General features: G+C 42.7%; 1 protein-coding gene across 2 annotated transcripts in view; it reads left to right on the top strand.

The window, feature by feature from the left end:
- Ccdc77 (coiled-coil domain containing 77) overlaps positions 1 to 17,042 on the top strand; it is a 34,768-nt gene extending 17,726 nt beyond the window's left edge. For both annotated transcript variants that reach the window (XM_052721834.1, XM_052721833.1), the window contains 5 exons: positions 4,495 to 4,643; positions 8,674 to 8,893; positions 13,886 to 14,011; positions 14,103 to 14,255; positions 15,733 to 17,042. In XM_052721834.1, coding sequence (XP_052577794.1) covers positions 4,495 to 4,643; positions 8,674 to 8,893; positions 13,886 to 14,011; positions 14,103 to 14,255; positions 15,733 to 15,879 — 795 coding nt within the window. In that variant the 3' untranslated portion in view covers positions 15,880 to 17,042. The remainder of the gene's footprint in view (positions 1 to 4,494; positions 4,644 to 8,673; positions 8,894 to 13,885; positions 14,012 to 14,102; positions 14,256 to 15,732) is intronic.
- The last annotated feature ends 3,442 nt before the right edge of the window (positions 17,043 to 20,484 follow it).

Genomic DNA, 20,484 nt, shown 5'->3' with positions numbered 1-20,484 from the left:
TAAACCATATCTTTTAATCTATATTCTTTTACGTGGCTCAGTTAGTTACCTTTACTCTGTAATGTCCATCCTGCTTCCTCTCCATCTGGCTGGTGACTCCACCTTTCTTCTTCCAAGACCTCTCTCTGTCCAGAAGTCCCTGCTATACCTCCTGCCTAGCTACTGGCCATTTTGCTTTTTATTAAACCAATCACAGTGACATATCTTTAAACAGTATAATCAAATATCTTGCAGCATTTCCCCCTTTTGGTATGAATAAAAAGGAAAGAATTTTAACTCTAACATAGTAAAACTACATACAATAAGAACAATTATCAGGTAAGAATTAAACATTTACAACGTCTAGTCTATTTGCATTTGGCAAATTCATAGAAAATACTCCATTATTAATACTATATGGTGAGTCCAAGTTTTGTACCTAATTTACCTTCTATCATAACTAAGGAAAACTATAACTATCTAGTCTTCAACTCCATCAGAGACTCCAGGAGGATATAATATTACCTGAGTAAACAGAAAGTGCAGACCAAGCAACTTCCAAAACATGAAATGACAGAGACACTACAGGCCTAGAATATCTGACAGACTTTATTATGAAGCAGGAAATTTTTGAAGGATTGTCCTACCCTGTCTTGACAAAGTTCGGCAATCACTTTATGTGTCCTGTTTGTCCAGTTTGGACAGCAAGTACTGTCAGCAGTCAAGGCAAAGGCAGTTTCTTGCCCAAATGGCTGACTTTGCCACAAAGAAAGTACACTCCATATGGAGGTTCTTTGATGCCCATCATCCTTTTTTGAAGTAAATTGGTACTGCCAGGAGCAGATGTGTCTGACTATCATGAAAAGCCATACATTATTAAAGCATTTAAAATGCCATATTCTGTAGGTCTTCAAAGTGTTTAAAGTTCACCTATCTCTCTAAAATATGTATCTGTATGACCTTGAAAACATACCTAACATGACTATGCTTTTGATAGTTATAGTTGACTAACTATTAACCTGTATTACTTTTTTATCCTAAATAGCTTTCAAGGACTAAAACTTTACATTACATTTTTAAATGAGCTGCATAGGTATAATACCTTAAATAAGAATAGAAACATATATAAAGTATAACAAAAGTAACCTTAAATTTGTATGAATATACAAAAATATCTTTTTTTTTTAAAGATTTATTTATTATATATAGTGTTCTGCCTGCATGTATCCCTGCAGGCCAGATGAGGGTACCAGATGTCATTACAGATGATTGTGAGTCACCATGTGGTTGCTGGGAATTGAACTCAGGACCTCTGAAGAGTAGAAACATATATATAGTATAACAAAAATATATAGTATAACAAAAATAACCTTAAATTTTTATCAATATACAAAGATCCATACCAAAGTAGACTCAACAACCCACCCTTTTATCTCATCATTTCTATATTATATCTCCCTTTTTCCCTTTAGAAAGAGATCCCTGAATCTAATCTTATTTGTTTAGCTTTTTCCCTGACCACGACCAGTAACAATTTGTAACCAATCTCCCTAAATGATGACAAACATCCATAACCCACCAAACGACTAAAAACCATCCATCCCACCTCTTGGAAATGTGGCTGTTATGTTCTCTAGAATGCTTTCTGTTGTCTGGGGGCAATGATAACTTCTGGGGACCCTGAGAAAATTGGGATAATGATCAAGCTCTGGGAGAGCTAACTATTGTCCAGTCTCTGTGTGATGGGAAAGTGCACGGCTTATCTGGAGTTCTGAGTGGACAGTCTTTGAGGCTGGACCATCTCAGCCAGTGGCCTTGAAGCTGTTCTGGATGCAGAACTCCGAGGAAACTACAATAGAGGCACTCTGAGAGGCTGAATCACTGGGGCCACCCGTTTTCATTACTGCCTGGTCCCCTTGCTCTGAGAACATACAAACTTTCAAAGGTAACATACATATTTGCATTAATACAAGTATGGGCTGTGTGTTGTGCACAATCCAGTGAAAGGTGAATTTTTCGTTTTGTGTTTGAGCAGGTAAAATATATGTCACCTGTCTTGTAGTTTTTTTTGTTTGTTTGTTTGTGTTTTTTTTGTTTAAGGTTTATTTCTTTATGTCTGTAGCCAGGATTTTTAGGAGGTCTTCTCTGAACAAACCTGATCCTCTTTAACCTTGAATGAATCCACAACCATTTGTTTTCTGTGGAAACAAAAGCATAACCTCTTCCCCAAAGTAATGCATTTTTTGACTTCTATTTTAAAGTTAAGACGTTTCTAAAGTATCTAGGCTGCTTAATTCAGCAGTCCCTTTCACAATCCAGTGTCTCTCAACAGCTGTCATTCTGTTCATTAGCATTTAAAAAATTCAGAATCAATAAGATATCATATAGAGTCCAGACTCTCTGTGTATTTTCCATCTTTACATGGCTTATCTTTTTTATATTATTTTATTCTCTTTTAAGACTTTATCTTATTATTTATAAACTATTTTTTTCTATGACTGTCTATACCCATTTTCTTTTCTTTTTTAAGCCTACACACATTTTAAAACATACTATACCTTTTTAGAGGTTTTATGTGTCTGGATCTGTCTTTACTTAGCATCTGCAGCATTCTCTGATCCTGTGAGACAAATTATAAACCATGTCAGCTGCCAGTGCTGCCCAGCTTAGCACATTTTGCTGGTGGCTGGTTCCAGTCCACAGGCAGCCAAGCCTACCTGGGAGACCTTAGTTAAGAGGAAGTTGCATTTGATTTTGTGTTCTGAACTTTTTTTTTTTTAAGCTTTCTTAGGCCTTATGTTGATACTTGGTCCCACATTGGATGCCATGTGTAGACAGATTTTTCTTTGGTCCATCAACTCACAAAAAACAACATGGAGACTACTATTAATTATAAATGTTTAGCCTGTAGCCTAGGCTTGTCTTACTAGCTCTTCTAACTTAAACCATATCTTTTAATCTTTGTTCTTTTATGTGGCTCAGTTACCTTTACTCTGTAATGTCCATCCTGCTTCCTCTCCATCTGACTGGCGACTCCACTTTTCTTCCTCCCAGAGTGCTCTCTGTCTCGAAGTCCTTGCTATTCTTCCTGCCTAGCTATTGGCCATTTAGCTTTTTATTAAATCAATCACAGTGAAACATCTTTACACAGTATAACCAAATTATCTCAAAACAAGTTATTTGTATGTTATATGAAATGTTCCTATCCTTATTGGAGCAGTGGTCCATTGACTTGAAAATTTTCTGCCTTTGGCCAGTATCTCTTATATTTTTGGTTGTGAGCCTAGCCTTTAACGGCTGAGCCATCTCTCCAGCCCTGGCCAGTATCTCAAAAGTCATAACAGCCAGACCCCAAGAAAGAAATTACATTACATCCATTTTGCTCTACATTTTCAAACCAAAACTGGAAGAGTCGCCCATGTTTCTGTATAACTAGGGCATCCTTTTTGTTTTGTTTGTTTGAGACAGGGTTCTCTGCCTGTCCTGGAATTCACTCTGTAGACCAGGCTGGCCTTAAACCTCAGAGATCTGCCTGCTTCTGACTCCTGAGTGCTGGGATTAAAGGCGTGCACCACCATTGCCCGGCTAACTGGGGCATCTGAAAAGGAAGACCGTCCTCTAAGTCCAGAAGGAGACAGTGAGCAGTGAGAATAATGGGGTAGAGAGAGGAGACTACAGCTCTTACTCTGGGTGGTGTGGATGAGGGGCTGAGTGTGGACAAAGAGGTGGTTCTTGTATAGCCCGACACCGTTTACAAGGCATTAACTAAAGAGAACTAGGAGTTAGGAGATGGCTGAGCTGGTAAAGTACCTGTCAGAAAGCAGGAGGACCCGAGCTCAGATCCCTAGCCGAGCTGGGGACTGGAACAGTGGCTCAGCAGTTAAGGACACTGGCTGCTCCTGCAGAGGACCCAGGTTCAATTCCCGGCATCCATATGGCTGCTGATAACCTCCTGTAACTCTGATGTCCTCTTCTGACCTCCACAGCAGGCACCAGGCATACATGAGACAAACATATGTGCAGGCAAAACATTCATACACACACAAAAAAAAAATAAAATAAAATAAAATATATATTAAAAGAAAAAAAAAACTGGCCTGACGAGACATGTCTGTAATCCCACTGGGAGAGTGGGGACAGGCAGGTCCCTGGAGCTCACTGGCCATTCAGCTTAGGCAGTTGGTTAGCTTGAGATTCAGTGAGAAACCGTGCTTTAAGATAGAAGGAGGTGGGGAGTGATTGAAGGAGACGCTCCACTCACTCACATGTACACACACATGTGAACTCAGCACAGGCACACACACACACACAGACACACAGACACACAGACACACACACACACACACACACACACAGAATCAGAACTGAGATCTGTCTGTTTTGCTGCTGTTTCAGGTTTTGCCCCCACCCCACCCCACCCCGTTTTACTTTGTTCCCAGGAAGGGCTCACCTTCAGAGATCTGAAGTCATAGCAGCGGGAATGGCTGACTAACTCACTCCTCTCGGCCAGTATAGGTAGAAGCCCTTCAGGCACAGCTGGAAGAGCAGACAAAGCTTTCCAGAGAACAAGTTGAAGGACTCATGGAGGACAGACGGATCCGAATTGAGGAGATACAAGTTCAGCACCAGAGAAATCAAGACAAAGTCAGAGAGCTGACTAAAAGGTGAGGACTCAAGAATTAGGGTCCTAACAGGTATCCTGTTTTTCTGAATGTCTTAGGAGATTTCTCTGCTTACTGTTAAGAGCACGTCTGGATTCAGTTCCCAGCATGCACATCAGGTGGCTCCCAACCATCTGTGACTCCAGTCCCAGGGGATCTGGCACCGCCACACAGACATGTGCAGGCAAACCACCAACGCACATGAAAGAGAAATAAATTATTAAAAAAAAAAAAAGATTAGTGGTTATGGGGATGGAGAGATGGCTCAGCAGTTGAGAGCATTCGCTGCTCCTGAGAAGGACCCTAGTTCACTTCCTGGCACCTGTGGCCTCAGCCCCTCCCATGTTGCTTCAGTTCAGTTTGGGCTTCAGTCAAACTAATAATTTGAGGAACAATTGTTTTAGCAAGCACGTCACTAGGCGCAGTAACCCCTGAACTGAAGACTTACTCAGACCAAATCCACATTCCCGTAATGATTATAATGATTAGTGTGCCTTTCTTTTCTTTTCTTGTTTTTTTCGAGACAGGGTTTCTCTGTTCAACAGTCCTGGCTGTCCTGGAACTCACTCTGTAGACCAGTCTGGCCTTGTACTTACAGTGATCCACCTGCCTCTGCCTCCCAAGTGCTGGGATTAAAGGCATGTGCCACTATTGCCCAGCTAGTGTGCCTTCATGATGGCCCTCCCACCATATATTGTACTTGCATCTTTGTTCCCTAGGGTTTTTCTCTTCAGTCTCTGTCCTACCCTAAGTCCTGTAGTAGCCACAAGATAGGCAAGTTGCATACTTGATGATCCTTGCTAAGTCGCACCTAACCGTCTCCTTTCCCCATTGAACACGCTTAATTGGTTTTTATTTCATTTTTATTTTTGAGACAGGATCTCACTGTGTAGCCCTGGCTGGCCTGATACTCTGTTTAGTGGAGGTTGGCCTTGAAAACACAGAGAGAGACCCTTCTGCCTCTGCCTTCCCGAGTATTGCAGTTAAAGGTATCCATCAGCACGCTGGCCTCATGTTTAATATATGTGTGTGTATAAGTGTGTAGGGGTGTGTGTGTGTTGTATGGAGGCCAGAGGTCAGCCTCGGGTGCTGTTTCTTGTTTCTTAGACAAGGTTTAAAACAGTGTTTCTCACTGGCCTGGAACACAGTGACTAGCCTCAGGGATTTGCTGTCTTCATCTCCCCTGCACTGGAGTTGTAAGTGTGTGCTACCATGTCTGGCTTTTTCATGTGGACTCTGGGGAGAAGTTCAGGTCATCCTGCTTGTACAGCAAGCACTTTACCAACTGAGCTTATTTCTTTAATATTTATTTATTTGTGTATATGGGTGTTTTTTTTTAATAAAGATTTATTTATTTTATGTATGTGAGTGCTCTATATGCATGTATGACTTTATGCCAGAAGAGGGCATCAGATTCCACTAGTGATGGTTGTGAGCCACCATGTGGTTGCTGGGAATTGAACTCAGGACCTCTGGAAGAGCATCCAGTGCTCTTAACCATCTCTCGAGCTCCATGTATGGGTGTTTTGCCTGCATGTTTGTCTGTACACCACATGCATGCCTAGTGCTTGAGGAAGCAGGAAAAGGATGTCAGATTCCATGAACTGGAATTACAGATGGTTGTGAACTGCCATATGGGTGCTGGGAATTGAACCTGGGTCCTCTAGAAGAGCAGCAGATATCTTTAACCATTGACCCATCTCTCCAGCCCCAAATTTATTTATTTTTTGAGACAAGGTCTCTAGCCAGGCTGGTCTCAAAATCCCTATATAACCAAGGGTTTACCTTGAACAACTTAGTCCCCTCTCTCTACTTTCCAAGTGCTAAGCTTACAGGAATATTCCCCTGTAGCCCATTTATTTGGTGCTGAGGATTGAACCCAGGACCCTGTATATGCTGGACCAACTGAATTACATTCTCAGCCCTAATTTTATTCATTTTTGGCTTTTTTTTTTAAAGATAGGGTTTCACTATTTAGCTTTGGATGGCCTTGAACTCATAGAGATCTGCTTGTCTCTACCTCCCAAATTCTGGGATTAAAGTCGCATACCACCAGTCCTGGCTATTTTGGGGTGGAGGGTGGTATTGGTATTGGGTATTAAACTTGGGGCTTCATGCATGCAAGACAAGCACTATACTATAAAGCCCAGCTCATAATATGTGATTTAAAAATAAACAAAAAAGATTCATTTTAGTTATTAATTATTTGTGTATGGATGAATCTGTGTATGTATGAGTGCAGTTGCCCATGGAGTCCAGAAGAGATCAGAGCAGTGTGTTCTCTCAGCCACTGAGCCATCTCCACCCAAATAATGGTGACTTTATATTAGTTTTCCAGCATGTAAAAAGCCACCCTGCATATTGTACAGGTCTGCTCAGTTCCTTTCGTTAGATGCATCATCCTAAGGCTATTTATTGAGTGGCCTGAAACCCTAGGCCATTAATGTCTGTCCTTGGATGTCACTTTTTTTTTTTTTTTTTTTTTTGCTGTTATTTTATGTATGTTTACAGTGCTTGGTTTTGAACCTAGGACTACATACAAGCTAGGCAAGTGTTCTAGTATGTGAGCACATCAGCCCAGCTGTGATATTTTAAATGTTTTTATTAGCATATATTAATTATACAAATTATATATAATAATGGATTTCATTCTGGCATTTTCATTCATGTACATAATATAGTTTGATCATATTCACCCCCTTTACTTTCTCTTGTCCCCCTCCTACTCCGTAATCTCGGGTTTTTTGTTTGTTTGTTTTGATTTGTTTATTTATTGTGTATACAGTGTTCTGCCTACATGTATGCCTGCATGCCACAAGAGGACACCAGATCTCATTGTAGGTAGTTGTGAGCCACCATGTGGTTGCTGGGAATTGAACTCAGGACCTCTGGAAGAGCAGTCAGTGCTCTTAACCTCTGAGCCATCTTTCCAGCCCCTAATCTGGATACTTTCAAACCAGTTTGTAATTGTGAACATAAAAGTTGCATATGTGTCAGGGCTGGAGAAATGGCTCAGTGTTCAATTCCCAGCACCCACATGGCAGCTAACAACTGTCTGTAACTCCAAAATCTGACACCCTCACTCAGACCTACATGCAGGCAAAATGCCAATGCACATAAAATAAAAATAAATAAATTTTAAAAAAAGTTGCATATGTGCCCTGCTACTCAGGAAAGAGCTACTATTTGATCAGTCAGGAGTTATAGTGATTGCTTTATGGTATTTAATGCTCTTGCAGGCAATTGCATCATTTACTATAGTAAATGCTTTTCTAGATGTTGATGTTAACCCAATAAAGTTGCCAGCTTCTGAGGATATTCTTTTTTAGAGATACAAACATCATTTTTTTATTATTTATTTATTATGTATACAGTATTCTGCCTGCATGTGCCCTTGCAGACCAGAAGAGGGCACCAGATCTCACTATGATGGTTGTGAGTCACTATGTGGTCACTGGGAATTGAACTCAGGACCTCCAGAAGAGCAATCAGTGCTCTTAACCACTGAGCCATCTCTCCAGCCCCAAAGATCATTTTTTTTTTTTTATTTCAAGTATCAAGAACAGTCATCAGGACTAGTCAGTGCTTTTGTATTTCCAGTAGTTGATACTGCCCTTATTCTGGTGGTAAGGAAAAAATTCAGCTATCTTTTGCTCAGGAAAAAATATGCTGTGTGTCTTTTTTAAACTGCTACTATTTTTTTTTTTTAAAGATTTATTTATTGTATATACTGTGTTCTGCCTGCATTTATGCCTGTAGGCCAGAAGAGGGTGCCAGATCTCATTACAGATGGTTGTGAGCCACCATGTGGTTGCTGGGAATTGAACTCAGGACCTCTGGAAGATCAGCCAGTGCTCTTAACCACTGAGCCATCTCGCCAGCCCCTAAAACTGCTACTATTTGGGAGTTCATATTGTACAGTTTTTAAAGAAGCTGTATTTCTCTTTTGGAATAGCCTTGTATTTCAGCTAAGCAGTGTGAGCATCTTCATGTTCACAGTTGTGGTTTTTTTGTTCGTTTGTTTTTTTCATAGTCTCCATCATACCCAAGACCTGCTCTATGAAAGCACCAAAGACTTTCTACAGCTAAGATTTGAAAACCAAAATAAAGAGAAGGTATGGATGCTTGAAAAAGATCTCTTGATGTCCAAGCTTAAGCAGTACAGAGTGCACTGTAAGAAGAAAGAAGATAAACTTGGAAAAGTTATTCCAGTTTTACATGAGACTCATCATACTCAGAATGAATATATTAAGGTAATGCCATTATTTTCTGGAAGAGTTGAAAACCTTGGGATTCCTTGGGGTTAGAATCAAGGCTCAGTTGGTGGAATGCTTGCATAGCTTACAGAGTCCCTGGGTTTGATCTCCAGCACTGCATAAAGCCAGATGTGATGGCTCATGTCTCTAATCCCAGCATTTGGGAGATTAGAGATGGGAGGATCACAAATTCAAGGTCATTGTTGGCTGAATAGTGAGTTTGAGGCCAGCCCGAGCTACATGAGACCCTGTCAGAGACTTGGAGAATTTCAGAGAGCCTATAAATTGTTATATAAGATCCATTCAGTTCTTGAAGCTAAGTAGCAATAACGTCATGAAATGGATAACAAAAAGTAACTGATCATGATGGTATTTGAGGATTTGAAATACTAAGCTAGACAGGATTTAAGGCCAGGCTATGGAGTGAGACCTTGTCTCAAAACAAAAATATTACACTTCATTTCCTAATTCAACAAATGGTTCAGACTCTGGGGACATTACTGTTTTAGTAAGTTAGACAGAGTGTTTTCTCATTGTGTTTATATTTTAGTGAACAAGGAAAAATCATAGTTTATCAAGTAATTTTATATTAATAAGAATTATGTAACAATTGTATTACTTGTTGGAACCCCACTAGAAGGGGAACTGGGGACACCCTCTTAAGTCTGGTGCTTTTGCTGAGACCTGCAATGTAGATTAGGGGGAGGGCATCCCTGGCAATGTTTAAGCTCCCTGGAATATGTTTGAGGAAAGGGATGTTCTCATGGTTGTGAAATAAACAAGGAGAATGGAGGGCTGGCAGTGTAGCTCAATGGTAAACATCTAGTGTACACAAAACAAGGTCCTAGGTTTAATCCTTAGTACCACAAGAGAAAGAAAAAAACCTGGAGGAACTGACATGCGAGCCCTGGAGGGCTGGCAGAAACAGTCCTAGATGGCTGTGCAGGTCACTGTAAGGAATATAAGCATAGTTCTAGTGATTATGTCTTGGAAGGATTGTATAAGGAAGTAACATAATCTGATGTGAAGGTTGTCTCTTATCTTCTTTTGGCCTCTTGAGACAGGGTTTCAGGTAGCCAGGCTAGCTTCCAACTCACTGTAGCTGAAGATGGCCTTAACTTCTGATTGTAGATGGAGCTTTCCTGCCTGGCCCACAGTCAGGACAAATCTCTCTCACCCGCCAGTCCCACAGCCACTCAGACCCGACCAAGTAAACACAGAGACTTATATTGGTTACAAACTGTATGGCCGTGGCAGGCTTCTTGCTAACTGTTCTTACAGCTTAAATTAATCCACTTTTATAAATCTATACCTTGCCACATGGCTCTTGGCTTACCGGCATCTTCACATGCTGTTTCTCATCATGGCGGCTGGCAGTGTCTCTCTGACTCAGCCTTCCACTTCCCAGCTTTATTCTCCTCCTTGTCCCGCCTATACTTCCTGCCTGGCCACTGACCAATCAGTGATTTATTTATTGACCAATCAGCAACACATTTGACATACAGACCATCCCACAGCACTTCCCCTTTTCTTTTCTTAAAAAGGAAGGTTTTAACCTTTACACATCTCCAAAGTCAGCTTGGTATATTTGGGAATTTGGGCGTAGCTTCTCTTACTACTTCCTGCTGGAGGGGGGCGCTGTATCTTTTGGAGAATCAAAGAAAATTTTAGGATCATGGAGTAGTCCGTGAGGCTGTATCGTCTGAGCCAGTTGCCTTGAAACCATTCTGGATGTTGGATCATCTGGGCCTTGGTGTCACCTTTCAGGGGGTCTTGGCTGGTCAAACCTGATGTATCTTAATCTGGAATAAATCCATAGCCTCTGGCTTTCTGTGGGAACAAAAGCAGAATCTCCTTTCCAAAGCAACATATCCTTATATCCAAATTTTGAAGTCAAGGTACCTTTAAAATATACATTTTGGCATAACTCACCAGCTTTTACAATCAAATGTTTTTCTGCAGTTAAAAATCCCAAAGACAACACAATCCAGATTCTCTGTGTAATATTCATCTTTATGTGGCTTATTTTTTATATTAATTTTACTGTCTCTTTAAAGACTTTATTTTTTAAAACCATGTATTTGTTTCTATAACTGTATATATCACCTTTTTTGTCTCTTTCAAGCCTACGTATATTTTACACACATTTTAAACTATTACATCTGAATCTGTCTTATTGTGAATCTATTGTTTTAAGCTGCAGCAGCTGTGGCTGCTGGCTCCGCCCACCTCAGCTTCCCAACATGGCGGTGGTAGTTTACCACCAGCTCTGGGAGCTATCGTGGGTCTATGCTTTTATCCAAGCAGCGTGTAGCCCAGAAACCTCTTTTTTTGTTTTGTACTAGCAAAGGCTAAATCCACCATGCAGCTTAATGTGCCACTTGCAGAGGCCTCATTCCCGCCATACTGCAGGTCGAGCATGCACGCCAGGAACCCGCCATAGTAGCTCAAACACGCAGGCTGCCGCTAGCTTAAAAGAGACAAGTAGGAGCTGTTTTTAGCTCCGTTTTAGAATCTTTTTACTCAGGTTTTAGGTGGAAACTCTTGCCAACACGTTGGGCGCCATTTGTAGATGGAGCTTTCCTGCCTGGCCCACAGTCAGGACAAATCTCTCTCACCCGCCAGTCCCACAGCCACTCAGACCCGACCAAGTAAACACAGAAACTTATATTGGTTACAAACTGTATGGCCGTGGCAGGCTTCTTGCTAACTGTTCTTACAGCTTAAATTAATCCACTTTTATAAATCTATACCTTGCCACATGGCTCGTGGCTTACCGGCATCTTCACATGCTGTTTGTCATCGTGGCGGCTGGCAGTGTCTCTCTGACTCAGCCTTCCACTTCCCAGTTTTTTCTCCTCCTTGTCCCGCCTATACTTCCTGCCTGGCCAATGGCCAATCAGTGATTTATTTATTGACCAATCAGCAACACATTTGACATACAGACCATCCCACAGCATCTGATCTTGCCTCTGCCTCCTGAGTGCTGGGATTCTGGGTATGTGCTACCACACCAGCTTATTATTTTGAAGTGGGTGGTTCATTGCTGTTTCCTGGGCAGAGCTTGAACTCCTGGGCTCCAATAATTCTCCATCTGCTTCCAGAGTAGTAGATTACAGGTGTCACTTGTGTATATGGATCTGATTTGTTTTTTTTTTCTAATTTTAAAAATTGCATTTATTTATGTGTTATGTTTGTATGTATGTGTCACTCTTGTGACACATGAACATACCATGACGTGAATGTAGAGGGCAGAGAACTTGCAGGAGTCAGTTCTTTCCTTCCACCATGTGGGGCCCAGGCAGTGTGGCAAATGCCTTAGTCACTAAGCTGTCTTGATGGCTCCCAGTTTAAGGTTTTGAAGGACTGATTTTTGGCTCCTCCATGGAGCATGTGTGATACGTGTTGTTGATGTTTCTTTTCAAAGAGTTAAGACATATGATGTCTTACTTAAAACAAATTCTGAGCTCCATTCTGTGGTTCTTTTCAGCCAAAAATACTTGTATTTTTGAGACTGGGTCTCATGTGCCAGAGTTGGCCTTTAATTGACTACGTAGCCGAGGATGTGGTCCCCCTGTCTCTACCTCCAGAGTGCTAGGATTACAGGGCATGAGCACTACATCTGGTGGGCTGGCTAGTTTTATGTCAACTTGACACAAGCTGGAGTTATCAGATGGGAGGAGGGGAACAGAGGGAGCCTTAATTGAGAAAATGTCTCCATAAAAATTGGGCTGTGTAGCCGGGTGGTGGTGGCACATGCCTTTAATTCCAGCACTCGGGAGGCAGAGCCAGGCGGATCTTTGTAAGTTCGAGGCCAGCTGGTCTACAGAGTAAGATCCAGGACAGGCACCAAAACTATACAGAGAAATGTTGCTAGAGTTTTTATCTCTGGGTCTCGTCAAGCCCCAGCAGTCCCATGGCCCACTTATAAAATAAATATACAGATGCTTATATTATTTAAACTGTTTGGCCATTAGCTCAGGCCTGCCATTGTCTAGCTCTTACTCTTATACTCAGCCCATTTCTGTTAATCTATATGTTGCCACGTGTTCCATGGCTTTACCTGCTGCCTTTACATGATGATCCCTGGATGGCAGGCTGGCATCTCCTCCTCTCCGCTTTCCTGTTCTCTCCATTCCCCTCTCTGCTAGTCCCGCCTATACTTCCTGCCTGGCTACTGGCCAATCAGTGTTTTATTTAATCAATCAATCATCCACAGCAGAGAAACCCTGTCTCGAAAAACAAAACAACAACAACAACAAAATTGGGCTGTAGGCAGCAAGCTTGTAGGGTATTTAATTGTGATTGATAGGGGAAAGCCCATCCCATTGTGGGTGGGGCCACCTTGAGCTAGTAGTCCTGGATTCTATAAGAAAGTAGGATGAGCAATCCATGGGGAGCAAGCAGCACCCCTCCATGGCCTCGGCATCAGCTCCTGCCTCCAGGTTCCTTCCCTGCTTGAGTTCCTGCCCTGACTTCCTTCAGTGGTAGACTATGGTGTGGAAGTGTAAGCCAAATAAACCATTTCTCCCCCATTTGTTCATGGTGTTTCATTACAGCAATAGAAACCCTAACTAGGACATCTGGGTTGTTTTGTCTTAAAAATATCTACTTATGTACACTTGAGAGAAAGTACAGAGAGAAAAGTATTGACATGGCGGGGCTCTGGGTGTCTCCTCATACCTGTTCCTCATATTTGCTCTGGAAGTCTTTTCCTCCCTTCTTTACCACAGTGTTATTTTGAATTACCTGATGGGGCTGGAGAGATGGCTTAGCAGTTAAGAGCACTGACTGCTCTAACAGAGGACCTGGGTTCAATTCCCAGCAACAACATGGCAGTTCACAGCTGTCTGTAACTCCAGAATCCAACACCCACACACAGACATACATAAACACCAATACACATAAAATAAAAATAAATAAATTAAAAGAATTACTTGATTATAGATAGTGCTGAACATTAAACCTTTTTATCCCTTTGGCCTACAGTCTCTAAAGGATAAGCTAATACAAGAGAAAAAGCTGTCCAACATGTACCAAGAACAGTGCATTTCCCTAGAAGAGGAACTTGCTCGAATCCGGGAGGAAGAGGGGGTGAGGAGAGAGATCTTCAAGGTACGTAGTGCTCTCACACTTGTGACGACATGCAGGCAGCTCTGGGGAATGATTCTCTCCTCTTCATAAACTCCTTATCACCCATTTTTAGGATCGCTCCAACAAGATGGCGAAGCGCTTACAAATAATGACAAAGCGCTACGAGGCACTGGAGCATCGACGCATCCTGGAAGTGGAAGGCTTCAAGACGGATATTAAGGTTCTCCGACAGAAGCTGAAAGACCTGGAGCAAATGCTCTATAAGGTACTTTTGCTCCTTATAGAGTTAGGAGAAGGAGACGGGGGTGGTCAGGAGGGTTCCTCAGAAGATGGCCAAGGATGTAGTGTGGATTTCAGTAGAGTGTGTGTGTGAAAATAACAAGTCAGTGGCACTACAGAAACCCAGAAGGATGTGCCCTGGCCTTACTTGGACACCAAGAGATGAGTATCCTTGAAATCCTTGAATCCTCTGGAACATCAGTTCAACAGGAACACTCTGTTGGAAAAACAGACAACTTACAAATTACCATTCTTCCCAGTTCAACCAGATGAAAGGAATTAGGTCTGTTTGGGGGAGGGGAGCTGGGCAGATGGCCCAGTGAGTAAAGTTGCTGGCTGTGCAAGCATTAGGACCTGAGTTCAGATCCCTGGCAGCCATGTCAAATCCAAGCACAGACACACATCTGTAATCCGGTGTGAGAGATGAAGACAAGGAACCCAGGATGTGCTGGCCAGCCAGTGTAGCCAAAGCAGTGACCTCCAGGTTCACTGAGAGACCATCTCTCAGGCACACACCTTTATTCGAGACCAGTATGGTCCTCATAGCAAATTCCAGAACAGCCAGGACTGCATAGTGAGGCCGTGTCTCAGAAACAAAACAGCAAAGGCGGAGAGTAATTGAGGATACCCAGTGTCATTCACTGACCTTCACTCTCGTGTGCATGGGTGTGCACGAGTGTGCACACACACACTCATTCTCTCAAAAAAAACTGTTTTTAAAGTGCGGGAAATAATTGAGTCATGATGTACTTTCCCAGATACCTTTTAGCATCCAGGATCTTGAGAGCTTTGGTGGAGATTTAATAATCACTCTAAGTCCTAACTAGTTGCTATGTTCTGAACAAAGTTGATAGAAAAAAGAAAGAAATGCTTTCTATCATTTTTGGCAAAATTACCAATAATGTTATTTATTGGTCATGTTTTTTTTATTATTATTAACATTTATTTATTTTTGTGTGTGGTATGTATGCCATGGTACATGTGTGGAGGTCGGAGGACAACTTGTGGAAGTCAGTTCACTCCTTCCACCACGTGGCTCCTGGGGTCCAACTCAGATCCCCAGTCTTGGCAGCGAGTGCCTTTACTAACCAGAGTGATGTCACGATGCTGTTCCGGTCTTTTTGCCTGTGGTTAGTTGTTTATGAATCTCTATCCCAAAGCTTCACTGCCCTTTTATTTTGTTTTGTTTTTGTTTTTGAAATGGTGTCATGTCGTCTAGGCTGTCCTCAAACTGCATGGGTAGCCAAGGATGATCTGAACTCTTGATGGTCTGCCTTCTTCTCTGAAGCCCTTTGACTAATTAAACATTTTCATTTTAAAATTAGTCACTGAGGGATTTAGGATTGCATTTATCATATGTAAAAAAGGAGCCAGCCAGCATAGCCTGTTCTTTGTGAATTGATTTCTTTCCCTTAGCTGATGCCATAATTCTTTCTTTTTTCTCTCTTTGCTCAACTCTGTAGGCAACAGCGAATGCCCAGGGAAACCAGGACCTTGCCATTCTATGTGAAGTTCGTGACAGCAATAGAAGAGCTCATAAGATACAGGGAGAGCTGAAGGAGCTCAAGTCTAAAGTGTTCGGTCTGGAGAATGAGCTCAGGCTGTGTTGATGTCTACTTTCTGGGGAGGTCGGCTTCCTGGGACCTGAGGCACGGTCACCTGTTCCCAGGCAGTGGACAGGGAGTTAGCCAGAATAGTGGTATTTATTTTTATAAAGATGATGTTAAGGGCATGATGGCTCACATTTGTAATCCCAGCTCTTGGGAGGCAGAGACAGGAGGATTGCCACAAATTCAAGGTAGAGCTCTGTGATTCAAGGCCAACCTGGTCTACATAGTAAGTTCTAGGCCATCCAAGGCTACTTAGTGAGACCCTGTCTCCAAAAAACAATAACAACAACAAAAAAAAAAAACCATCAAAACTAGAAAGGGAAAGAAACAAAACAAAACAAAAAACAAAACAGGATAAATTGGGATGCTGAAAGTCTGCGCTTACACTGACCTTGCTGTTTCACTGTTGGACCATCTGAACTATAGCCTGGATTACTTGGAGACATTCCTGCTTTTCTTTTAGATATTGACAGGCTTTCTGCTCTTTAAAAAGACAGTAATGGGGGCACTGGAGAGATGTCTTAGTGGTTAAGAGTACTAGCTGCTCTTCCAGAGGACCTGAGTTCAGTTCCCAGCTCCCACACGGCAGTCTGTAACTCCAGTTCTGGTGCTTCTGACATCCTCACACAGGCATACACACAGGCAAAATACCAGTGCACATAAAATAAATAAAAGTACAGGGGTAGCATGTAGCTTAGCTGATGAAGTGCTTGTCCAGGGGACAGAACCCTGAGTTCCAGCCCTAAGGCTACATAAAACCAGGCATGATGGCTCATCTGTAATCATCACGGGAGAGAGGTATAGGTGGATCTGAAGTGCACATTCAACCTGCACTATATGGTGAGTTGCAGGCTAGCCTGGGCTCCAAGAGACCATGTCTAAAAAACAAACAAAGATGACAAAAACTCAGGAAGAGATGTTTTGCAGAGGTTGGCTAAGTGTCAGTGGAAGAATGTGTTTCCTGCAGGATCAAGAGCATTCATTGATGTGCATTCCTTCTTGGTGGGGAGGGAAGGAGGCAGCAAATTACACACACAATGGCAGTTATTGAGCTGTGTTTTAGCTGTGTGTGAGCATGGTCCAAGTGACTGACCACCAGGAGGCAGTACAGCCCGGGCTCTTAAGTAAACATGGTCATTAAGACAAAGGTGCTACTTTATTGAGAGTGGGCAAAACCAAAATGATACTTAAGTCAAAAAAGTTTGACATTTTATCAATGTTTTTTTTTTCTCAAAAATATGATTCAAAGTATTTTCAATAAAATCTGTAGTTTAAAATATTTCAGTGTTCCATGATGTCTTATGCTTATGCCTTGTATAAGCATTTATCTCAGTTTACTTTCTTTTTTAAAAATTATTTTTAGCCGGGCAGTGGTGGTGCACGCCTTTAATCCCAGCACTCGGGAGGCAGAGGCAGGCAGATCTCTGTGAGTTCGAGGCCAGCCTGGGTTACCAAGTGAGTTCCAGGACAGGCTCCAAAGCTACACCGAGAAACCTTGTCTCAAACAAAACAAAACAAACACACAAAAAAAGTTATTTTTAGTTTATTTATTTAGGGTGGAATTGGTGAGTGCTATGACGTGTGGAGGCCAGAGGACAGCTTGAGGGAGTTAGTTCTCTTCCTTTTCCTGTGTGGGTTTTGGGATCTAGCTCAGGTGGTCAGGCTTGGCAGCCAGTGTCTGCCTGCGGAGCCATCTCGCCAGCCCTTGTTTATACCATTTTTAATGTATAGTGTGGTGCCTGGAGATAGTGGACAGTCAATTACAGTTAGCCTGTGCCCTCTGCTCTGGTTTCAGTTGGATTCCTATAATTGCCCACTACTGTCAGTCAGATTTCAAGATGTATTTAATACCATTCATTCCTTCGGAAATGTATTTAATTAAGCCCAGCATGGTGGCTTATACCTGTAATCCCAGCACTCAAGAGGCAGAAACAGGATGATCACCATAGAGGCCAGTCTAGTCTATACAACAGGTTCCAGGTCAGCCCAGGGCTGCACACTGAAACTTTGACTCTTAAAAAAAAGAAAAAAGGCCGGGCGGTGGTGGCGCACGCCTTTAATCCCAGCACTAGGGAGGCAGAGCCAGGCGGATCTCTGTGAGTTCGAGGCCAGCCTGGGCTACCAAGTGAGTTCCAGGAAAAGGCGCAAAGCTACACAGAGAAACCCTGTCTCGAAAAACCAAAAAAAAAAAAAAAAAAGAAAAAGGGTATAGAGATGGCTCTGTGACCTGCCTGGGGGAAGGGGGAGAAAATGAACAAAAACACCAAGATGGCATCTAATAATCAGGCGTGGTGGAACAGTTTCTAGGTAATAATCTGAGGAAAGATGAGAAACTATCAGAAATTCGACAGACACTGGAGAGCTGGAAAGGGAGCCTTGAACTCGTGATAACAGCAGCAATAGCAGCAGAGACAGCCGGGAAACCCTCAGAAACGAGAGCTATTCTCAAAAGACATCTCTCACAGTTCAGCAGCCTGAGACCCTCTGAACCACACTCACAGGTGACTAAGTGGGAGTGAAATGCTACGTGGGAGAGCCTGACAAACAGCATCTCTCAAAACATTCAGGAAGCCAACCGCCTAGTGACATCTGAAAGATACACCAGAACTTTCACGAACTCCACGCAGCGTGCGGGACCAGAGGCTGAGGGGATTAACAGGCTTGAGCACATCTGTGGTCCCTCTTGTGTGCACTGCCCACCGACTGGACAGCACTGGCGATATCATCAACCACAGGAAGACTGAGAGCCGAACGGGACCGCCCATCACAGAGCACCCTCCAACAGCAGGGAGGGGTGTGAGAGATGCCAGTCAGTTTTTATGTCCTCTATCTCCACCGGGCAGATTAGCGGCTGGCTTAGCCCTTCTTGCCCCATCTTGCTTTTGTCTTTGTACCTTCCCCCCTCCCCCTCCCCTGCAAGGACCTTCTCTCCTTTTCTTTCCCTTGCTTTTTCTTCCTCCAGCGGATGCAGTCTGGCCTGGTTCGTAGAGTCAAGCTGCCTCAGCCTCCTGAGCGATAAGACATTAGCTCTGTCTTTTCGGTCTACCTTAAGCAAAATTCTCTCAACCTCCCCCAACTTCTTTTGTCCCTAAAGTTCCCCCTTCTGTGACTGTTTCTCTCTTCTGCTTTCTACAATCCCAGTACTGATCACTAGTCTTACTCTTTTGTTTCTTCTGCCTCCTTTCTCTTTCCGTGTATACCCACTATCCTGGCTAGATTTGTTTGTTTTTAAAGATCATTTAAGGGGTGGGTGGGTGTGATGGTGCATGACTTTAATCTTAACACTCCAGAGGAAGAGACAGGTGGAACTCTGAGTTTGAGGCCTGCTTGGTCTACATAGTGAGTTCCAGGCCAGCCAAATACAGTAAGACCCTGTCTGAAAAAAACAAAAAGAAGCCAGGCTATGGTGGTACATGCCTTTGATCCCAGCACTTGGGAGGCAGAGGCAGGTGGATCTTTGTGAGTTTGAAGCCAGCCTGGTCTACAAAGCTAGTTCTAGGACAGCCAAGGATACACAGAGAAACCCTGTTTTGAAAAAAACAAAAAAGAGAAAGAAAAAGAAAACCCAAAGTTTATTTCTTTATTCATTTGTGTGTCTGTGTTTGTGTGAGTATATGCATGAATCTATAAAGGCCAGGAGAGGATGTTGTATCCCTTGGAACTGGAGTTACAGTCATTTGTGAGCTGCCCGACACAGATGCCAGGATCTGAACTCTGGTCGTCCGGTTGAGCAGTACGTGCAACAGTCCCTGAGCTGGTTAGCTTTAATTGTTGACTTAACACAGCGTAGAGAGAGTCTCCTGAGATGAAGCCACAATTGAGGAATTGCCTAGGTCAGATTGGCCTTCGGGTGGTAGTGGGGGAGTGCCCAGCCTACTGTGAGAGGAGGTGATACCTCTAGCCAGGTTGGTCCTGAACTATATAAGAAAGCTAGCCTGCCTATGAGCCAGCAAGCAATGTCTTGCTTGGTTCCTGCCATACTTCTTTGTTGAGTGAGTTCCTTGGTTGGAAGTAATGCTATATGGAATAGCAAGTAGGCATGCCAGGAGTGTGGCCTGGAGTTGTATGCAAAATAACCTTTCCTCCTATAAGTTATTTTGGTTAGTGTTTTATCTCAGCAACAGGAAGGAAAGGAGAGCACCCACAAGAACTAAGAACTGGTATTAGTCCATTCAGTGCTATCAGTGTCTCTGTCCCCTAAGATCATTAGTCCTTAAAGGATGGTTGCTGTACTATTACTGTTTCCATAGTAGCCCTACCCCTGGACAGTGATAGTGTTTTATAGGCAGGGGAAGGCCGAGGATAGAGCCTGGTACACTGAATAACCAGTTTATCAGGGGAAAACAGCACTTCAACCCCGCTCAACATATCCCTTCCTGAACATTGCAAACAAACACACTGAAAGATGATCTCAAGAAAATTCAACTAGCAATTTAATTTTTTTACTTTCTTTTTTTTTTTTTTGTGACAGAGTTTCTCTGTGTAACAGCTCTGACTGTCCTGGAATCTGCTTTGTAGACTAGGCTGGCTTCAAACTCAGAGATACTCCTGCCTCTGCCTCCCAAATGCTAAGATTAAAGGCATTCACCACCACTACCCAGCAGC

The sequence above is a fragment of the Peromyscus californicus genome, unplaced genomic scaffold (genome assembly GCF_007827085.1).
Source record: "Peromyscus californicus insignis strain IS unplaced genomic scaffold, ASM782708v3 Scaffold_6__1_contigs__length_162567912, whole genome shotgun sequence".
Lineage (NCBI taxonomy): Eukaryota > Metazoa > Chordata > Mammalia > Rodentia > Cricetidae > Peromyscus > Peromyscus californicus.
Note: the sequence above shows the minus strand (reverse complement) of the source record. Positions and strands in the feature narration are given on the sequence as shown.